We start from the raw sequence: 23333 nt of genomic DNA, 5'->3' as shown, positions 1-23333 counted from the left end.
CCCATTAACAAGACCATGATATCCCATCCCAGGCCTCCTCCTGTTGATCAGTCTGATGAAGGGAATGAATCAGAGGAAAGAAATGATGCCAGTTTCACAAAAGAACAGCTACAGAAGGTGTGCGATCTACTGAATGACTCAACTCAGAGTTTTGATACCATTACACAGCTACTTCATAAAGTTAACATGACTTATGAAGAGTACAAGAAACATATCGATACTATTTCTACATCAAGTTCAATATTTATGGAGAGGGGCGACCACAGGACTGCTGGGTTAACGGCTATAATCCAATGTTGTTAAGAGCCTGGGATGCAAACATGGACATACAGTTCATCCTGAACCCCTACAGCTGCATCATGTATATTGTCTCGTACATTTAAAAAGCTGAACATGAGATGAGTGATTACCTTAAAAAAGTGATAAAAGACTCAAGCCATGATAACCTGTCTGAACGTGAGTGCATGAAGCAGGTCATGAATGCCTATTCAAAGAACAGAGAAGTCAGTGCTCAGGAGGCAGTCGCTCGCACATGCAGTCTGAAATTAAAATCATCATCACGTGCTGTCGTATTCATACCTACTGATGACAACGCTGTAAAGATGAGTTTACCAATGAGGTGCTTGGAGAGCACGGATGATGACATAGAGAATGTGTGGATGACAGGATTGCCAGAAAAGTACAAAGCCAGACCTAACAGACCTGAATTTGAGAACATGTGCTTGGCTGAATTTGCAAGTGAATACCGCATTTTTTATGCAGGACAGAAAAAAGGTAAAAATGTTTTGCCACTTCAAAAATATTTGGGACACATACAGAAAAGAACAAGGGGGAAAATCTGCAGAAAAACCCAGAAAAATTTTCACAGAAAAAAAAACAGAATAATTTTATGGAACTTTTCTAAAGCTTTACTTGCCATATCGCTCAGATGAGCAGCTAAATTCCTCAAGATTTCCAACATATGAATCTTTTTTTGCATTTGCTTCTGTAAAACTACCAGGAACTGATGAACTGCAGCGCATGTACAACATTGTAAACGAAAACCGTGAGAAATATGAAAAGCATAATGAGGCTATTGAGGATTTTGAACAGAATGGTCCAGTTGAAGATGCACGGACTACATTGGCTCCAGCAAATGAATTGATCCGTTTGGAGAGCATATCAGAACATGAACCCACTGATCCTAATGATGTGAACGAGCAGGACGATATTCCTGAATACACAGCATCTACCTCTGTCAGTAACACAGCCATGCCACTCGTGGAAGCTACCCAACAAAATCATGCACAGATTCGCAAAATGTACCAGAGCTTGAATCAAACACAAGCTTCCATATTTTATGCAGTCCGAGACTGGTGCAAAAAATGTATTTTTTTAATGGAGGAGCAGGAGTTGGAAAATCGCACGTTATCAAATCTATTTATGCAGAAGCAACCAAGATTTTGCACAGGCTTCCATGCATAAGAGAGCATACTGACATTTCCAAGCCAACCGTTCTTTTAACAGCATTCACAGGAACTGCAGCCTTTAACATCTCAGGTAAAACACTGCACTGTCTTCTTTTTTTTTTTGTAATTGAAGTCTTTATTTATTTTTAACATTTTTTTTAACAAAATAAAACCAAAACACCCATAACAAAAAAACAAACAAAAAAACAAAAACAAAAACAAAAAAACAGCTTCCAAACATATGATTAATTCACATTTACATTTTGGGCCTGTTATCAATAACCACTACAGACATACACACATATAAAAATAAAAAGGTACAATAAAATCAAATTATAGAGTGCCTATACATGTAACACCACAAAAATAATAGATTTAACAAAAGAGAAGCGTACTAAACAATAAAAAATCCATCAATCTCAGTCAAAAACCCGTCCCCAAGATTTGTCAAAACCCTCCATATCATCATTAATCCTGGCCAAGAATTTTTCATATGACACAATTTTCAGCATATTTTCCTTCCACCTGTTAAACTCTGGAGGAGATGGATCCTTCCACACACTGAGAATCACTCGAGCAGCTGTAATCACCCCCACCTTTATAACCACAAAATCATGCTTCAAAACTCCCGGTAACACAGACTGATCCCCTAATAAACACAATCTTGGTGACATGGGTATTGTCAAGCCGATCCACCTTCCTATATTGTCCAGTACTCTTTGCCAAAAGGGGTAAACTGTCCCACATTCCCAAATAGCATGCAGAAATGTCCCTGGATCTGAGCTGCATTTCCAGCATATATTATTAGGCATAATTCCCATTCTGTGAAGTTTAGAAGGAGTGAAGTACCATCTATGTATTAATTTGTACTGAGTAAATTTACCCCTGGCCTCTCTTATATATTTATTGGAATGTGACAGAACTTTGCACCAGTCTTCTTTACTAATGACACAACTCAGATCTCTCTGCCAGATGGTCCTCAAATTTTCACATATCTCTTTTTTTAAATTGTTAAATAATTTGTAGAAAACAGCTGCTCTATGTGCTGTACCAGACAATTTTAAAAACTCCACCACTGCATTTGTGCTTTGAGTAAATTTCCCTTTGGTAATACAATCCCTTATTTGTAAATACTTCCAAAAATTATTTTCCCTAGTCAGACCATATTTTTGGGTTATTTCAACAAAGGACATAAACACTCTGAATAAAGATCGCTTATCCTGTGTATGCCTTTGACAAGCCATTCATTCCAATATACAGTTTTTTTCCCAATCTGTGCAGCAGAGTTATTCCATAACGAGGCATATGGTTGTCTTAAATGAGATACTCCACAAATCTTGTGTACCTCTACCCATACAGCTTTAGAATACATGAGTACCGGGTTATGATGAAAGTCCTGTCCATTATTAGCTGATCCCTGTGAGAGAATATCCATGGGCGTAAAAGGGCTCACTAATTCCTGTTCAATCTTGATCCAGCTCAGTTCAGAGTCCAACCCTGTCCAGTGTTTGACCAGTCTTGACATTTCAAATGCTAAATTATACAGTTTCACATTTGGAAGAGCCATTCCCCCAATGTCTCTAGAGGCCCACATTTTCTTTATATTAACTCTTGGCTTCTTCTTGTTCCACAGAAAATCTTTAATTATCTTCTCAAATTGACTAAATATATGTGAAGGAATTCTTACAGGTAACATCATGGAAACATAATTGAACTGCGGGGCCACCACCATTTTAATCACATTAATTTTACCCCATAATGTAAGATTCAATTTTCCCCATTTATCCAGATTTGTTTTTATTTTTAGGAGGAGAGGTTCCATATTTGAAAGCATAATGTCTTCTAAGTTTGGGTTTAATAATATTCCTAAATACTTCATACCTGAAGGTAAACACTTAAAATTAAATATAGTAATATACCTAGAATGGCATGATGCTGAAAGCGGCATGCCTTCCGATTTGTACCAATTTATTTTATAACCTGACAAGCTTGAAAATGACTCAACACATGAGAGCAACGCCGGTAAAGATTGCATGGGATCAGTTAACACTGCTAATATGTCATCGGCATACAGAAACAGCTTGTGTTCCGTACCCCCTGCACGAACACCTCTGATCTAGACTAGATTTACTTTTGTGTATAAGATGGCTAAGTCTTCTCATATTATCACCCGAACACCTATTCTTAATAAAACCAACTTGATCCCCATTGATAATGTCTGGCAGTGTCTTATCCAAGCGGGAGGCTAAAACCTTAGTCAGAATCTTACAATCAACTCCTAGTAGGCTTACTGGTCGGTAATTCGCTGGATCTGAAACATCCCTATCCTTTTTAGGAATAAGGGAGATTAGTGCATCATTAAATGTACCTGGTAAGAAGCCTATTTCTAGTGCCTCAAGATAAACTTTATGCAAGACTGGAGCCAAAATATCAATATATTTCTTATAATATTCAATCGGGAAGCCATCCAAACCTGGCGACTTCCCATTTTTCATTGATGAAATAGCAGCTCTGACCTCTTCTTCCGTTATAGGTGCATCCAGCTTTGTTTTTTGTTCACCAGAGAGAGTTGGTAATTGTAGACCTGAGAAAAATGTCTCCATCTCCTCCTCATTAAGCGCACCAGCAGAAGTATACAAATCTTGATAGAATGATTTGAAAATTGAATTTATTTCCTTTGATGAGGTTACCACTTGGTTATCTTTTTTAATCATTGATATATTGTTTAGGTTATCTTGCTGCTTCAGTTGTCTCGCTAATAATCTACCATTCTTTTCACCACCTTCATAAAATTTAGTTCTAAGCCTAAATAAGGCATATTCAGCCTTTTTATTATAAACATCATTTAACTGATATTTTAATTTACAAATAGTCTGGTATTTATCATTTGAATATTGTCTTGCCAAATCCTTCTCCAATTCACGTATTTCTTTTTCCAAAGTTTTTTCTCTTTCTAAATTACTTTTTTTAAATTTTGTCGCATATGCAATTATCTTTCCTCTTATATATGCTTTGGACGCTTCCCAAACTGTGGCTACTTTATCTGTGGAACCCATATTTATTTCAAAGAAAAATTTCAGATCCTTTGTTAACTCCTCACTAAACATTTTATTTTGCAACAACATAGTGTTGAGCCTCCAGCGACCCCTCTTTGTTTTATCCGTGTTCAAATCGATTTGTAACTCTACTGTGGCATGATCACTAATGGCAATGGTTCCAATCTCACAACCTACAACTGCATCTACCAAAGACTTTGATATTAAGACGAAATCTATCCTTGAATATGTTTTATGACAATTAGAATAAAATGTATATTCCCTTGAACTAGGATTAACTAATCTCCAAATGTCTACTAGGCTCAGATCCTCTGTCAGCAAATGAATAGCCTCTCTGTCCTTAGGTGAAGACCTACCCCTGGGTTTGCTCTTGTCAATTATCCCATCCATCACCTGGTTGAAATCTCCGGCCAATATAACCTGCCCCTCACGATCACCTATTATCTTGTTAATTGCATGAAAAAAATCTGGCTCCTCTTTATTAGGTGCATAAATATTACACAAAATTGTTCGAACCCCGTTAATTAAAGCTTCCAAACATATAATGCGCCCTTCCTTATCATTATATTTTTTCAGCATCACAAAGCTTAAATTTTTATTAATAAGGATCAAAACACCATTTTGTTTGCTTGAATATGAACTATGAAAGACGGCGCCCACCCAATCTCTTTTAAACTTTTTTGCCTCTTCTTCTCCTACAATGTGAGATTCCTGGATAAATGCTATATCTGTATTTTTAGATTTTAAGTGTGTCAGAACCTTCCTCCTTTTAACTGGGTTCCCACATCCTTTTATGTTCCATGATATTATTTTAATATACCTATTAATCTCTTTCTAAAAAAAAAAGTGAAGGGACACTCCTTGTGCGCTTTACAAACCTGCCCAAAGCCAAAAACATTACATAACTCAAATATATATTTAGGCACTCAATATTACAAAACACATCTGGCCCATTCAAACTAGCTGTCTTAGAAAAATCAAACATGAACAAAATGAACACTCTTCTTTGCATAGCAACCCAGAACAACGTTGCTAAGCGACCACCCCCTGCCCTCCCTCCCCTCCTAACGTTACCCATCCCAAACTAACTATAGCTTGAGTCTCTAAACAACTTTACTTGGTCCGTGAGACACATTAGATGTACGACGGCAGCACAACCCATGCAGCCCCGTTCTGCCCATTGCTTGTTACCTTACAGTTTTCAGTTGACAAACACTTCTCCATAATGTTACATTAAGTCTCGCACTCCTCTAAGTCGACTCCTGCAGAAATTTATCAGCCTTCTTTCCATCTTTGAACGTTTTCCTTTGTCCGTTCCACATAAACATAAGTGTTGCAGGATAAGCCAGCCTATGCTTCACTTGTAGCTCTCGAAGACGCTTCTTCGCCGGGTTGAACGCTTTTCTCTTCTCCGCCAACTCCCTCGTAACATCCTCAAAGAAGGAAAGTTTAGCGCCTTCCCAGTCGATCCCCCTTTTCTCTCTGGCCACTCGCAATACTTTCTCCCTGGCAGATGAACGTAGAAAGCGGACAAGTATCGCCCTGGGAGGTTTATTAGGGTCCGGCATTGGCGCAGGGGAACGATGCGCGCGTTCAATTTCAAATTCACTTCCCGAAAGCTCAAATGCTTTATCCAAAATCTCCGTCACATATTGATCCACTTTTCCGGGTTCCTCCACACCTTCTTTAAGTCCGATAATCCGTACATTATTTCTCCTACTACGGTTTTCAAGGTCCTCCACGCGTGACCATAACACCTCCAACCTCTCCTCGCATTTGTCCACTTTTGCCTCAGTAAGCGCGCTAGCATCTTCAATGTCTGATATACGCTGTTCCGCCTCTCCCAACCTCACTTTTATATCTTCCACTGAATCTTTCAGTTCTTTAGTTGTGTCTTTAATAGTGGTGATATCTTTTGCCACCACCTGAAGAGTAGCATTCATTTTCCTTATTTCTTCTAAAACATCCTTTTTGCTGTCGCTCCCCGTGCTCTCCTCCGTTGCCGCTGGAGGGGCGTCATCAGTCGCAGGTGTGCTTTCAGGCGGCTCTAGCTCCGGGGTCTGGGCCGAGGCGAGGCTAATGCTAGCTTGTTTCTTCCTCGTGGTAGCTCCCTTGAAAAAGTTCGCTTTGTTATTATTTGCCATTTTTCCGAAGGCTGCTGCAGTCCTAGAGAAACCTCAAAGTCGACAAGGGGTGTCGAAATTATGACCACAATTGAAGTGTATATCTCGAAATTCAAACATTAATCAACGGGCTTTAGGAGCTACTCTAGTGTGCGGCCATCTCCCTCGGTGGTCCCGCGTGACTCCCCTCACTGCACTGTCTTCTGAAACTTCCGAGAAGCTTGAAGCCTCCATACCAAGGCCTGGGAAACAGCTTGGATGAAATCAGGGCAGACCTTTCTAATGCACACATTTTTATTATCGATGAAATATCAATGGTGTCAAAACAGTTGTTTGCCTGTGAGACTGGAGACTGCAACAGATTAAAGGAAACCAGAAACCTTTTGGTGGCTTATCTGTATTAGCTGTGGGAGATTATCATCAATTACCACCTGTGGGAAGAGCAAAACCACTCTGTGTGTATGAGGACCATGTGCTGGACTTCTGGACAGATCATTTTCAAATGATAACTATGACTCAGATCATGAGACAGAGAGATGATCTTGCATACGCTGAGCTGCTCAACAGACTGAGAGTAAAAAAGAAGCACGAGAAGCTGACTGATGCAGACAGGTGCATGTTGGAGGTGCAACTGTCATAAGATCCTCCCCTGAAGAGTGTCCCACTGATGCATTGCACATCTGTGCAACCAATAAAGAGGTTGTCAATCACAACAGTGAAGCCATATCCTCCCGCTTTTCTAATATTATTAACATTGATGCACATGATTACAAAAAAGATCCCCGAACAGGAGAAATGAAAAGGCAAGCGGCACCATTTAAAGAAGACAAACGTGACCTTATTGACACACTACAGATTGCTATTGGTGCACGAGTGATGCTAACCAGAAATATTGATGTGGAAGATGGACTGGTAAATGGCACTTTTGGCAAGGTGGCAAAAATAACAGCTTAGACCCGAGATGGATTTGGTTAATTTAATTGGTCTTCATTTAGATAATGTGACTACTGGACAAAACATCGCAACAAAGCACCTGATGGAGATGACAACATTGTCTATATTGAGAGGTCAGAGGAACCACTGAAAAGAAAAGGAACAGTTCGAAGACAATTTCCCATGAAGCTTGCTTTTGCATGTACCATCCATAAAGTGCAAGGAATGACGACTGATTGCGCTGTTGTATCTCTGAAGCACATATTCGAATCAGGCATGGCATACGTTGCACTCAGCAGAACAACATCACTCCGTGGACTGCACATTACTGACTTCGATGAAAAGAAAGTCTTCTGTAATCCAGAAATAAGTGCTTCCTTGGAGAACATGCCAAAAGCGGATTTTCACAGTATCCAGCCCATCCTACATATTGTACAGGACTCCAACCTGAATTCAGCTCTTAAAATCATCCATCATAACACAGAGGGACTGGAGTGTCATATGGAGGATTTAAAATGCCACCATGAGCTTCTCTTGACTGATGTTTTGTGCCTCACTGAAACACATCTGTCAGGCTCAGCTGTTCCTGCTCATCTACATCTGGATGGATACACCATGTACAAACGTTTGTCCTCTGATGTACATACAGAATGTTACTGACTTGGAATATTTGGTTTTGAAGATAGAAGCCCCCAAACAAGCACTTCTTGCAGTGATCTACAGACCACCAAGTTATAATTTGGCAGAGTTTTTGGCACACCTGAACGCCCTCTTGACATCTCTGGAGATCATCGATTTCAAGCCTCTAATTGTTTGTGGCGACTTCAATGAAGATCAGCTTTCTCATTGCAACAAACCTATTCTTAATTTGTTTGAAGATAAAGGATACACACAGCTAATCAGCACCGGGACAACAGAAAAAAACACTCTTCTGGACCCTGTCTTAATAAGCAGCGTGCACTCAAACGTCAGAGCAGGAGTTCTACAGACATATTACAGCTATCATGATCCCGTGTATTGTGTTTTAGAATAGATACATCAAATATATAAAAATCTGCATAGATCACACATGCAACACTGCTGTAAGATAACATCTTTATTTAAAGGAAAAATAATGCTAATACAAATAAATAAATGTATACCACTAAACTGTTCACATGTTGTCTACTTCTTTGTGTGTGTGTGTTGGTCTTTGTGGTTTATGAGGACATTTTATATGAATACACACCACATTATAAGGACATTTTGGATTACAAGGACATGGCCTGTGTCCTCATAATTCGGGCAATGTAGAAGTGCTCCAATAGCTAGGGGGAGCTGAAATCCAAAATTTCTCCACGTCTTTATAATTCACATAAACCTGAATTTGTGTATGACGTGTGTATCGGAAGTGCGCCACTGTAGGCCGGACTTGGTACTGCACCTCCTCATTAATTATTAATATGTGTATGAAATCGCGGCTTCTGATTGGCTGACCGCCAGAAGTCCTCATATCGTCAGAATTTGTCAAACTCAGACCATGTTAACACAGATCTACAACAACGATGGCATTGGAAAATATATAATTTTAAGTATAAAATAATAGCCACATGTTACATTTACTAAGTTATAAATAAAAAGCACTGCACACTGAACCCTCTTCTCCCGCCTGACCGAAGCCTTTTCTCTTGGATATCTGACGACGACGATATATCACTCATCATCGTCCGTAAGGTAAGATTAATGATAAACACTCTTTATGTTAAAATCTGTTTTAGTTTATAACAATTTCAACTATTATTGTTAATAAGACGATTGTGAAATTAAAGAGCATGAACTGTTAATCAAGTTAGCTTTGGTGAAACAGCATGATTTATCTTTGTGTTCTGATAAAGTGAGATGAATTCAAATTTAGTGTTGATTAATAATTTTTTGTCATTTATTAACAGTAAAATCGGCAGCTTTATTGCTACTTACAAGTTCAAAAAAGATACATGCTAAGTAAACAGTAGTGGTGTGATTATTTTGGGACAAAAATTACTATTAGCATATTAAGTAGCTCATCACGTTATTGTCGTTTAAGATCACATTATTTTGCGAAATGTCGTAATAGTGCTTCACTATGGTGACGCATTGCTGCCACATACATATTATTTTTTCCACTCAACTATGTCGTAAAAAGCACTGCACACTGAACCCCCGACCGAAGCCTTTTCTCTGCATGTCTGATGACGACGATATCACTCATCGTCCGTAAGGTAAGATTAATAAGCACAAAGCTACTTTTTATGTTAAAAACGATTTTTTTATAATAACGAGATGTTATGTCGTTAAAACGTCAAATGCCTTATAAGGACACGTGTAGTCATGTACAAAATATGCCTTTAGTTTATCCACATAAAATGTATATTAGGTCTTTATCATACTTCTGCGTTCAAAAAGCTGAAGCAGCAGCCCCCAATGGACATTCATGTTAAAAGATCAAATTCTGTTCACACCTTATATTAATAAAGCATGTGTAGCCTACAGATTAGCAGATGAGCCCAGAATAGGAACATCCCAGCTAACACAGTACGTTGTGACGACGTCGTCAGTTAGTCGTCATTTGGTCAGCGTGACATTACTTTATGACAACGTTGTGAGGACGTCGTGGTAAAGTTCCATTTTTTAGAATCTTGGCTAACGTTCCAGAAACGTTGTGGGCACGTCCTCAAAAGACGTCGCTAGTTTATCCCATGGAGAACGTTGTGAGGACGTCGTGGTAAAGTTCCATTTTTTAGAATCTTGGGTAACATTCCAGAAACGTGGGCACGTCCTCAAAAGACGTCGCTAGTTTATCCCATGGAGAACGTTGTGAGGACGTCGTGGTAAAGTTCCATTTTTTTGAATCTTGGGTAACGTTCCAGAAACGTTGTGGGCACGTCCTCAAAAGACGTCGCTAGTTTATCCCATGGAGAACGTTGTGAGGACGTCGTGGTAAAGTTCCATTTTTTCCCATCTGGTCCGCAGATAACTTTCCAGAAAATTGCATTACAAGTACTATCGTAGTAGTTATACAACGTTATATATATAAATATATATATAAATATTATATATATTTTTTATTATTATTATTAAGGAGGTTGAGTGTTAGCAGAGAATGTCTAATAGGAAGAGAACTGGCACTCTCTGCTTACTTCCGGTTTCTGGACTGGCTGCAGTAACACGTCTCTATCCATGCGGGGGCGCTCGCGGGCGAGTGCAGAATGAATGGAGGTCTATGGCGCTATACCTATCAAAATCCACTTTTCTCAGGATATAATTTTTTGTCTAGTATTTTGAAAGTTGCATTCAAAAGGGGGGGCTAAGATAATACAGTCAGCTAAAAATTGCATTTTTAAGTTCACTTATCTGCTCTAAAAAAAGCGTTCAAAAATGTGATGACGTCACATATTTTCACACTGCCAGAGGGTCTGCTTTACGGCAATTTCTGACTTCCGCTTCATGGCTTCCTTACTCGTGGCATCGACGATAACACCAGCTGCTACTTGAGGTAAGGCTCTTTCGGTGAATACACGAGTTACAAAGAGTTCTAGTTAGCTAATGTAAAAAGGAAAATGCGCGAATATTAATATAATATTAAATAAAAATATAATATTTTTTTTTAATTCTCACTGGTGTTAATGATAGAAGGTTTTTTTAATCCATAAACAATGGTAATGGCAGCGACATTGATTTCTTCGGCTGGCTGTCGGGTGGTTATCTGCTATGTAGCCTAGCCAATTTATGGTGGCAATAGTGAAAAGTAAAAGGATCTTATATATTAACATCATTAATTTACGGATGTTGCCGTATTGATTTTTCTCTAGACAAAGCTATACCTACTGAGCTCACAGCTAAAATACATGGATGCGTTAATTGAAGTTTGATTTTCTTTATAACAATCGTTCCATGTGGTATTTTTTTATTTAGGATACTTTTAAATTTGCTACTTTTAAACCAAAGTTTTAACCTTTGTTCATATTAAGAAAAAACTTCTCCACAGGAACTGCCACAGCAATATGGTCTTCTAGCTCCAGCTCCATTCAGGCCGTGAAGGAGGACAGCTTTCTCTGAGCTGCTATGGCGCTTTGCTGTTTGCTCAGCCTCCTGTTCCTCTCGCGGATTTCTGCCCCGAGCCTGCACATTACAAATTTTTTAATAGCTATTGTCTCCAATAGGCTGGCATGCTCAGGGTGCGAGCTAAAGAGGCTGTTGAACACCTCCAGACTGCCCAGAGTCCTTTCCATGGTTTGGGTGATCTTGTTGTGAGGCCAGAAAGTGTCTATGTGCCTCGCAAATTCCCCCTCCAAAAGCAGCGAAAAATTTTTCCGATGGCTTCATGAGGTTCGCCGATGCCGTGTATTTTTTGGCCTCCAGGAAGGGGTGGTCCACACTTGCGGCATAGCTGTGGTCCTGATGTCGGTCACCCAACAGCAGCACCTCGCAGTGTGGACAGGCTTGGATTATTTCCTCCTGCTGAAGGACCCGGACAAGCCAGCCAGCGACGTAGAACAGGCCCTCCTCCTCAATGCAATCGCCAACAGTCTACAAGTAAGAGAAAATACAGTGTTACATTGAATATGAGCATTAATATGAGCATTATCATGTCTGTTCCATGTGATTTATTTGTGTCAATGCAGTGTTTTGTGTTGTAGAGATGACCTTATCTTCCACAATGTCCGACATCAACACCAGTTCTTCGTCCTCAATCTCTGTTGTCAGTGAGGTAGGGAGTGCCAGTGAGGTCATTGGAGCTGTTGTGGAAGAGGTAGAGGGGATTGCATCCTCTGAGACTGGGGCTAGTAGGGTTGTTCCATCATCCACCTCGCAATTGGATGCAGCCGATGCAGAAAGGGCAGGTAGGATATTCGAAACACTCAATCCCCTGAGCGCAGCGGTGAACTCTCTTGCACTTCTGGTTGTATTTGTGGCCCCCTTTGCCCCGAATCAAGGAGAATAGGTTATAACAAAAAAAAAAGCAGGGGGGGGGGGGGAGGGTTGCTTAGTGTGAGCCTCAGCCTAGATGTTGATTTGGTGTAGTTTTTCTTTTCTTATTGACTGACCTGAATTGCCAGCCTGCCACCCAATTGATGCATTCACCCAGGAAGTTCTCTTTTTCCTGGTTTCCTGCACCAAGGGGTCGTCGCCAGGGGTTTGAGTCCTTGACGGATCTGCAAGTAGGATAGTTGTAGGTAGCTAGTCGTAGTTAGTGGGGTGAAGGTAGAAAGGTTGGTCGTAGTTAATCGTGTGTAGTTAGTAAGTTGTATGTTTGAAGTTAAGGTGCTATTTTTTTTACATAATTACCTAGAATTTAGCATTTTTGAAAATGCGGGCAGGTGGATGTGCCTCTCTGTTAGTTTTGGGGCCATTCTAATGGCGTGAAGCTTGTCCAGCTCGTAGAATTTTGTAATGTAATTCCAACGAACATTTTTTCCTTGTGTCTAAGGATATAAATAAATATGAACTGGTGTGTGAATCATTGTGATATCTTTTATGTTCAGTATGAGTCATTGCAATTGTGATTGCTTTGTTTACTGTGCTTACCTGTAGGCCATATTTGAACAGGTTGTTCCTGATTGATTTCAGAAGGTGAGGTACATCAAAGATCACTGGAACCCTCTGAACCCCCACCAGGATGCAGTGGGACTCCTCACCTCCCAGAGGGTCCAGGCTAGCCCCGAGGTTACGCACAGCCTTAACATTAGGGCTTCCCTGGTCACATATTACTGCCTGCACCGTTGAAATTGGTTTATACATTTTGTCAATACAAGGTTGGAGTGGAAGTCCACACAATGCAGTAATGCATTTGTTAATGCTGCTATTTAAAAAAAAAAAAAAAACTCTGTGCACTACATACTGTCAGCCCTATGTTTTGTAGGTGGCGAATGGCATCTTTAATGATGGCCGCAATTTCCTCTGCTGGCATTGAAGTTGGGGAAACGAAATATCCTATGGTCTGTTGAAAGACATGGTTTAGGTAAATGCGTTTGAATATACACAGCAATATCAAAACATGTTTTTCTAAAGTATGGCTTGCCTGCTTCCACTTCCCCATAATGCCCCTAGCCATGACGACCATTGTTTGTTTGGCAGCAGCTCCTGATCCTGATACACCATAAATGGCGTCATTTCTCCGGTCGTAATCAAATTGTTTTTTGATTGCCATCTCGTCAAGGACTTCTGTGCACATTCTTTCCACAGGGGTCATAGTGGTGGCGATGACTCCCATTTGGGAGATGATTCCCTGCAGAAAGCCAGGCTGTCGGAACAAGTAAGTTATAATCAGAATAATTATATTTATAATTATAATTATAACTTACTCTAGTTATAATAGAATAATCAGATTTTGTTATATCTTCAAATTATGAAACTGGTTGAAGTTGAGTAGTCTAATTTCATAAATTGGTATTTACAGAGAAATATCCCACACGTCCAGTGACATAACGCCTACACGTTCTAGTAGAGGGAAGAGCAAATATCGTCTTCAGTTGACGATAGGCCTTTGGACTGCTGTGTAAAAGCTGCAGCCCCAGATCCTTCATGTTCCGGTCAAACCTCCTTCCTCTGTCTTTTTTCCCTGCCTCTGACAGCTGTGCCTTGATGAAGTTCCGGCAGCCCTCAGGACACCTCTGGAGCATCTCAGCCATAATTTCATGGGGACTATGGAAGAACAAGTAAGTAGATTTTAAGATTCAAGATGCATTTCCTTTTTGTTAAATCAAGGGTTTATAATTCTAAAGGCAGCTTTTTTTTGCCTTTTTTTTTTACATTACTTGGGTTTTTTAGGCCTGACAGCTGGCTTTCTTTTCCTCCGTTTTAGCCTTTCCAGCCGTGCAAGGCGTGCTTCTAGTTGTTTAATTCTCTGTAATAACAAAAAAGGCATCCTGTATGTGTGTCTGTGATAATGCTACAGTCACAATCTTGAAAAAGAAGATCTGATCATCACCTGGTCCTTTTGTTGGAGACTGCTGAGTGGAATGGTCACCTGAACCTGAGCCTGTTCTTTTGTGCCTCCATTATCTGTCCCTTCTGCGCTCTCCCCTGTCCTTTCCTCTATCTCAACTGGTGTCTCTAGAGTCTCCTCTGTCCTTTCCTCTATAATTTCTGGTGTCTCCTCTGTGCTTTTTTCTGTCCCTCCCTCTGTGTCTATTATATCCCTCTCTTCTTCCTGCTCCTCAGATTGTCTTTGCTTAGCTTTTGAGAATTGAATCAGTCAATTAATATCAAAGGATCAGTTAAAGTTAATTCATTTAATGTAATGTATGTAAATGTAATTTCATGGTCTTGTGTCTTAATTATTTGTATGGTCTTGGCCTCAGTTGTCATTGTTACCTTCAGTTTTTTTCCGCCTTTTTAGAGGTGGGGAGGCAAGTGTTGGCGGGTTGTCGCAATCCACCAATTTAGGGATGGCATCACTGGTGAGTGTCGCCTTTCCATTGTGCTATTAGAAGCACACAGCACAATGTATCAGTAATTCTATTAATTGTATTATTTATTGTATTATTTTTATTTAAATTGTCATTTCCTTCCAAATGCACAACTCACTTTTACAAGGAAGCATTCCTCAAAATGCATTTCACAAACAACATATCCCCCCTGCATTAACTCCTCGTGTGACATGGAGAGTCTGATGTCACTTCGTCTCATGTTAATGAGCCATTTCTTTCTCCTGAAAATTGAAAAAAAAATTGTTTGCTCCTTTTTATTGTTGAACCACCTTTGTGTTACAGACTTCATGGACTTTATTTACATCATCCAGCAAATTCCTATTTATTTACCATTGGTTATTATTATTGTTATTATTGTTATTGTTCTTATTGTTAGGTATTCCACTTGTTCTTATTGATAGGTCTTCCACTTTTTATTGTTCCGTTGAGAAGCCCCCTCCCACACACACATACTCCTGAATTCTTTAATTTTAGTTAAAGTTGTAGGACTTGACTTGACTTAGTATAGTAACCTATCCTATCATTTCTCATTATTATTTACTATTGGTTGTGTCTAAGGAACTAAGGAGAATAGGTTCCACCGAAAAAAAAGGTGGTCAAAATCCTAGTTTCAGCAGGCTTCTTTTTATTTGAAAAGTAATTGTGTGTTGCACTACCACAGTGCAGTCCTGATTCTATTTTGAGGTGCACAGATGCTTCATTCCAGCAGCCTGCCACCCAATTGATGCATTCTCTCAGGAAGTTCTCCTTCTCCTGGTTTCCTGCACCGAGTTGTCGTCGCCAAGGGTTTGAATGTTCAGTATTGTTGTAGTATAGTATCCTATCATTTTTCATGTTTGTTCATTTACTATTTACTATTGGTTGTGTTCTTATTGTTAGACCCCTCATTTTTATAGTTCTGTTGGTGTGATGTTTGTACTGTAGATAAGATGTTCTTATATAGATTATAATCTTCTGGTCTTTATCTTAATGTTCTGATGCCTTTTATTTGTATTTCTTGAACTGTGAATAAACTAGCCTGTTGCAATGTTTTGTATAATTACTGTTTCAATGTGATTATCTATCTGTCTGTGTTAGGAGGTCATGTAGCCTAGACTATGTTCCTCATTTAACAAACTTGTAGCTTATGTGTTGCAGGGCTGATGGTTAATTCAAATTAAATTTCAACTGCTAACAACAAATTATGTTGACAAATTTAACTAATGAATACATGCATAACATTTATAACATCAACATAGCTGAACATGAATTCCTCATAATTACCTACTTGATTATCTGTTTTGTTTGGTAAAGTAAAAAATATTTAGTAGTAATATTTACGTATTTTTGTTTGATGTGTTATGCATTCTAATTGTATCAACATATTTTCATTGGTAATGAGAGGCTCTCTGACCTACTGCTGCTCTCCATCGAGCGAGATATTCCAAATAATTATGAGGAAGTCATTAAAATATATAAAAACACAACAGACAGACGGGTACTGCTTTAAATACAGGTGATTTATTTTAAAAAATGTAATGTTTTTTTTTTTTAAAGTGCCCTTTTTGGTCCTTCCGCCCCTGCCCCGGAGGTCTGTGCACGCCACTGATACAGTCTATAAGCAGATGCTGAAGTTGTTAAATCGTAAACAAATGATCTGTATGGAACAATTGCTTACGGTACGGTAAGTGCTCGAGTCCCAACCACTTGGTAGCGCCAGAGAAAGTCTAATAGACAGCCCACTGCGCAATGTGACGTCGTATTGACGTCATTTTCATGTAATTTTTGGACGTCCAAATTTGGTCCATTGAAGGGGTTGTTTTGTAACGCCAGGCGACGTCTTTTTTCGACGTCTTCCGCACGTCTTTTTTCGACGTCTTCCGCACGTCATTTTTCGACGTCTTCCGCACGTCATTTTTCGACGTCCATCCACAAAAGTTTGTTTACAATAAATCGCGCTCAGTACACACACACACACACACACACATACTTGTTTTTGCTACGTCGTGGGGACTCCTGACTAGAAGGGTACACGTGGGGACACCAATTTCTAAATACAATAAAGCCATAATTTTTAATCAGAAGTGTCAGGGGGAATTTTTGAATCCTAAAAATCAACTTTTTTATCAGAAATTCTTAATTTTAGAAAGGTGAATATTTGTCTGGTTTTTCTATTCCGGTGGGGACCTGCCTATTGTGTCTTACCCCAAACCACCACCAAGGGGCACTATTATGAGTTAGCTGTAGGTTATCTAGTTTTAATACAAATTTAAATCTGTAACAGATTAACAATAAATATTAAGTTTAGATCATCATTAAAGAGTTGTTTAAAAGGGAGAATTGTCTATATTTTATATTTTTATGGATTTTTACTTTATTTTACAATTTACTAATTCCCATAAACTCTTGTATTTGAATAGACCATTTGTATGGATGTAAACAGTGACAACAGCCTAACCTCACTTCCTGTTTAACAGGAGTCTATTTTTCTTCAACTGAGAATCTGAAAAGGTCCACATTTTGATAAATAAGACAGTCATGTTGTATGTCAAGCAGGAAATGTTCATGGGTATCATTGTTTGCTGAATAATGATCTGTGCATACTGGAATCAACTCTGAATTAAAACACGAGCACATGCTGGCATTCAACAGGGTTGCAAGATATATTGCTATTTGTGTTTTTTCTTATTCGTCATCCTAAAAATTTGTCACGCACAGAAACCTATGAAACCCAATGAGTGCGATGTGTATTAATGCGTTGCGGGATAATTCACAAAACAATACAAAAAGTTACCATACCCTAACACTTAAGATAATTTTCAATAGTTCTAATCTGACATCGAAATTGTTTGACCCCTCTGATATCTGTCAGAGGGGCTCTCCAGTATGCTTCACACAAAATCAGCCCAACCAAACCCGCTCATCCTACCTGCCCGCCAGAGCCAGCAAGCGTCTGCCCAGTCGAGCCAGAGCCAGCAAGCGTCTGCCCAGTCGATATCACTCACGACGACTGCCCAGCCGAGACTGCTTACAGCGACAGCCCAGTAAAGCCCTCATCGCGGGTCCCGTCCAGCACAGAGCCTTTCACCGCTGGTCCCGTCCAGCACAGAGCCTTCACCGCTGGTCCCGTCCAGCACAGAGCCCTCTTCATCGCTGGTCCCGTCCAGCACAGAGCCTTCACCGCTGGTCCCGTCCAGCACAGAGCCTTCACCATCGCTGGTCCCGTCCAGCACAGAGCCTTCACCGCTGGTCCCGTCCAGCACAGAGCCCTCTTCATCGCTGGTCCCGTCCAGCACAGAGCCCTCTTCATCGCTGGTCCCGTCCAGCACAGAGCCTTCACCGCTGGTCCCGTCCAGCACAGAGCCCTCTTCATCGCTGGTCCCGTCCAGCACAGAGCCTTCACCGCTGGTCCCGTCCAGCACAGAGCCCTCTTCATCGCTGGTCCCGTCCAGCGCAGAGCCTTCATCGCTGGTCCCGTCCAGCACAGAGCCCTCTTCATCGCTGGTCCCGTCCAGCACAGAGCCCTCTTCATCGCTGGTCCCGTCCAGCACAGAGCCTTCACCGCTGGTCCCGTCCAGCACAGAGCCCTCTTCATCGCTGGTCCCGTCCAGCACAGAGCCTTCACCGCTGGTCCCGTCCAGCACAGAGCCTTCACCGCTGGTCCCGTCCAGCACAGAGCCCTCTTCATCGCTGGTCCCGTCCAGCACAGAGCCTTCACCGCTGGTCCCGTCCAGCACAGAGCCCTCTTCATCGCTGGTCCCGTCCAGCGCAGAGCCTTCATCGCTGGTCCCGTCCAGCACAGAGCCCTCTTCATCGCTGGTCCCGTCCAGCGCAGAGCCCTCTTCATCGCTGGTCCCGTCCAGCACAGAGCCCTCTTCACCGCTGGTCCCGTCCAGCGCAGAGCCTTCACCGCTGGTCCCGTCCAGCTCAGAGCCCTCTTCATCGCTGGTCCCATCCAGCACAGAGCCCTCTTCATCGCTGGTCCCGTCCAGCGCAGAGCCTTCATCGCTGGTCCCGTCCAGCACAGAGCCTTCTCCGCTGGTCCCGTCCAGCACAGAGCCCTCTTCATCGCTGGTCCCGTCCAGCGCAGAGCCCTCTTCATCGCTGGTCCCGTCCAGCGCAGAGCCTTCACCGCTGGTCCCGTCCAGCGCAGAGCCTTCACCGCTGGTCCCGTCCAGCACAGAGCCCTCTTCATCGCTGGTCCCGTCCAGCACAGAGCCCTCTTCACCGCTGGTCCCGTCCAGCACAGAGCCCTCTTCACCGCTGGTCCCGTCCAGCACAGAGCCCTCTTCATCGCTGGTCCCGTCCAGCACAGAGCCCTCTTCATCGCTGGTCCCGTCCAGCGCAGAGCCCTCTTCATCGCTGGTCCCGTCCAGCGCAGAGCCTTCACCGCTGGTCCCGTCCAGCACAGAGCCCTCTTCATCGCTGGTCCCGTCCAGCACAGAGCCCTCTTCATCGCTGGTCCCGTCCAGCACAGAGCCCTCTTCACCGCTGGTCCCGTCCAGCACAAAGCCCTCTTCATCGCTGGTCCCGTCCAGCGCAGAGCCTTCACCGCTGGTCCCGTCCAGCACAAAGCCCTCTTCATCGCTGGTCCCGTCCAGCGCAGAGCCTTCACCGCTGGTCCCGTCCAGCACAAAGCCCTCTTCACCGCTGGTCCCGTCCAGCGCAGAGCCCTCTTCATCGCTGGTCCCGTCCAGCGCAGAGCCTTCACCGCTGGTCCCGTCCAGCACAGAGCCCTCTTCATCGCTGGTCCCGTCCAGCACAGAGCCCTCTTCATCGCTGGTCCCGTCCAGCGCAGAGCCCTCTTCATCGCTGGTCCCGTCCAGCGCAGAGCCCTCTTCATCGCTGGTCCCGTCCAGCGCAAAGCCTTCACCGCTGGTCCCGTCCAGCACAAAGCCCTCTTCATCGCTGGTCCCGTCCAGCACAAAGCCCTCTTCATCGCTGGTCCCGTCCAGCACAAAGCCTTCACCGCTGGTCGCGTCCAGCACAAAGCCCTCTTCATCGCTGGTCCCGTCCAGCGCAAAGCCTTCACCGCTGGTCCCGTCCAGCGCAAAGCCCTCTTCACCGCTGGTCCCGTCCAGCGCAGAGCCTTCATCGCTGGTCCCGTCCAGCACAGAGCCCTCTTCATCGCTGGTCCCGTCCAGCACAAAGCCCTCTTCATCGCTGGTCCCGTCCAGCACAAAGCCCTCTTCATCGCTGGTCCCGTCCAGCGCAAAGCCTTCACCGCTGGTCCCGTCCAGCACAAAGCCCTCTTCACCGCTGGTCCCGTCCAGCACAGAGCCCTCTTCATCGCTGGTCCCGTCCAGCACAGAGCCCTCTTCATCGCTGGTCCCGTTCAGCGCAGAGCCCTCTTCATCGCTGGTCCCGTCCAGCGCAAAGCCCTCTTCATCGCTGGTCCCGTTCAGCGCAGAGCCCTCTTCATCGCTGGTCCCGTCCAGCACAAAGCCCTCTTCATCGCTGGTCCCGTCCAGCGCAGAGCCCTCTTCATCGCTGGTCCCGTTCAGCGCAGAGCCCTCTTCATCGCTGGTCCCGTCCAGCACAAAGCCCTCTTCATCGCTGGTCCCGTCCAGCACAGAGCCCTCTTCATCGCTGGTCCCGTTCAGCGCAGAGCCCTCTTCATCGCTGGTCCCGTTCAGCGCAGAGCCCTCTTCATCTTCATCGCTGGTCCCGTCCAGCACAGAGCCCTCTTCATCGCTGGTCCCGTCCAGCACAGAGCCCTCTTCATCGCTGGTCCCGTTCAACGCAGAGCCCTCTTCATCGCTGGTCCCGTCCAGCACAAAGCCCTCTTCATCGCTGGTCCCGTCCAGCGCAGAGCCCTCTTCACCGCTGGTCCCGTCCAGCGCAGAGCCTTCACCGCTGGTCCCGTCCAGCACAGAGCCTTCATCAACATCTTCAATAAGCCTCCAACGCCATGGCCACCCGAAGGGTCCTCTTCACCATGGCCACCTCCTCAGCCTGCTTCACCATGGCCGCCCGAAGGGAGGTCTCCGCCAGGACCGCCCGAGAGGTGGTCTCCTACTCCGCCATGGCCCCCTGACCAGTCTGCTCCGCCACGGCCGTCTGGACCATCCTTGAGTCCGTCCATTCTACACCCGGTCCACCTCCCCATCACGGACTCCAGGATGCCCGCCCACCCCCCCTCCCGCGTTTCTCCTGCTTTCGGGGCGGGTCGCGCCTTGCGGGAGGGGGGAGTAATGTCACATCCACCATCTGTCTTCCTCATCTATGTGTGCACTACACTTCCCATCATCCTCCTTGGCACACCTGCACTCTATCAGCCATCATCATCATCACCTGCACTCCCTCGTTAACAAGCCCTATACATTTACATTTACATTTAGTCATTTAGCAGACGCTTTTATCCAAAGCGACTTACAAATTAGGACTAAATTAAGCGAGCCATCATGAGGAGGCAAAAACAATGCAAGAAGTGCTCAAAACACAAAGTTCAGGCATTATTCAGAGTAGCATAAGCCCGATAAGTGAGGTTTTAAAGGGAAAGGGAAGGTTAGGGATGTAGACTCGTAGGAGTGAGTGAAAGTAGGAGGGAGCTGAGCCTGTGATAGATCTGTAAGCAAGCGTCAATGCCTTGAACTTGATGCGAGCAGTGAGTGGTAGCCAGTGCAGAGAGATGAACAGAGGAGTGACGTGGGCCCTTTTGGGCTCTTTGAAGACAAGACGAGCTGCAGCGTTCTGGATCATTTGCAGAGGTTTAGTTGCACATGATGGAAGTCCGGCCAGAAGAGCACTGCAGTAGTCAAGCCTAGAAATGACCAGGGCCTGGACGAGAAGTTGTGTTGCATGCTCAGTTAGGAAAGGCCTGATCTTCCTGATGTTGTGCAGTGCAAACCTGCATGATCGAGCTGTCTTTGAAATGTGATCTGTGAAGGTCAGCTGGTCATCAAACGTTACTCCAAGATTTCTGACAGACCTTGATGGGGTGATTGATGATGAATCTAGCTGGATAGTGAAGTTGTGCTGTAGAGACGGATTGGCAGGGAGGACGAGAAGCTCAGTCTTTGCCAGGTTGAGCTGCAAGTGATGTTCCTTCATCCATGTCGAGATGATCCGTGCAGCTACTGTGGGATCATCTGGTTGAAATGAGAGTAAGAGCTGCGTGTCATCAGCATAGCAGTGGTAGGAGAAACCGTGTGCTTGTATGATATGTCCCAGTGATGTGGTGTAGATGGAGAAGAGCAAGGGTCCAAGAATTGAACCCTGAGGAACCCCTGTGGTCAGCTGATGTGCTCTGGATACCTCGCCTCTCCATGCAACCCTGAAGGACCGACCTGTGAGATAGGACTCAAACCAGTGGAGGGAAGTTCCTGTGATGCCCAGTGATGAGAGGCTGGACATAAGGATCTGATGATTCACAGTGTCGAAGGCAGCAGACAGATCCAGGAGATCCAGGATCCAGATCCATATATTCAGCACTCTCCCTTCACTCCTCGTCTGGTCTCGTCTATACATGTTAATACAAGACACAAAGGGCCCTATCTTGCACCCAGCGCAATTGACTTTGTACACCGACGCATGTATCATTCCTATTTTGCACCCGCGCAAAGCGCGCTTTTCCCTCCACAGAAGCACGTCGCTAAACTAGGGAATGAACTTGCGCTCCCTGGGCGGTTCAGCGCAAAAAAGGAGGCGTGTTCCGGCGCAAACGTTCCTTCATGCTATTTTGCAGGTTTAGAAAACAATTGCGCCACTAACCAGGAAAAAATAGTTTAAAGTCAGTGGCGCGTTGCGCATGTTATTCATATGCTATTGTAAGGGTGCATGCTTGGCCATAATCAATGTAGCGTGTGCACAACGCGCATACACTTTGATTCTCTCATCTACACAGAAGCAGCAGTTTTCATTTTTGCAAATCATACATTATTACGATAGATAGATAGATAGATAGATAGACAATTTATTATAAAAGCATACATCTAGCTTACACATTTACCCAAATTATCATACGCCTTTTTAACCGAAGTTAATTTGGGTGGGTTTCTCCATCCCCAACATCCCTGACGAGAGCGTCGCTCTCCTTGGCTGTGAACCGCTCCTGGCGCGCGCCTGGCAAATCCGCCGTTATGATAGGAATCCGCTTTAGATCAAGCGCGCCTGCTCTTAAAGGGAATGTGAGATGACGCTCTGATTGGTTTATTTCACGTTACGCCCAAACCACACCTATGAATAATGAAGCTCTTCAGACCAACCCATTTTAGATTTGCGCCTGGCGCAAGAGTCATTTATTCCGCCGGGAAAATAGCAACAGCGCCAAGACCCGCCCACAAAGTTACTTGCGCTTTGACACTTGCGTTTCAGATCGTTAAAATAGGGCCCAAAGACTCCTTT

The 23333-nt window shown here is 43.5% G+C and overlaps 1 protein-coding gene across 1 annotated transcript; it reads left to right on the top strand.

The window, feature by feature from the left end:
* The first annotated feature begins 11878 nt into the window (after positions 1-11878).
* LOC311081155 (uncharacterized protein) lies at positions 11879-13377 on the top strand. Its single transcript, XM_084111574.1, has 3 exons — positions 11879-12111; positions 12216-12419; positions 13147-13377. The coding sequence occupies exons 1-3, from the start codon at positions 11913-11915 to the stop codon at positions 13233-13235; spliced, it is 492 nt and encodes a 163-aa protein (XP_083967700.1). The 5' UTR covers positions 11879-11912; the 3' UTR covers positions 13236-13377.
* The last annotated feature ends 9956 nt before the right edge of the window (positions 13378-23333 follow it).

This window comes from Abramis brama (genome assembly GCF_963993115.1).
Source record: "Abramis brama genome assembly, chromosome: 4".
Lineage (NCBI taxonomy): Eukaryota > Metazoa > Chordata > Actinopteri > Cypriniformes > Leuciscidae > Abramis > Abramis brama.
The sequence above is the reverse complement of the archived record's forward strand: the minus strand, read 5'-3'. Positions and strand labels throughout refer to the sequence as shown.

Coding starts and splice junctions, on each gene's coding strand:
- LOC311081155 (XM_084111574.1), top strand. CDS start 11,913: ATGCCGTGTATTTTTTGGCCTCCAGGAAGGGGTGGTCCACACTTGCGG. Junction 12,112..12,215: donor CAATCGCCAACAGTCTACAA/GTAAGAGAAAAT, acceptor TTTGTGTTGTAG/AGATGACCTTATCTTCCACA. Junction 12,420..13,146: donor AGCCGATGCAGAAAGGGCAG/GTAGGATATTCG, acceptor GATTGATTTCAG/AAGGTGAGGTACATCAAAGA.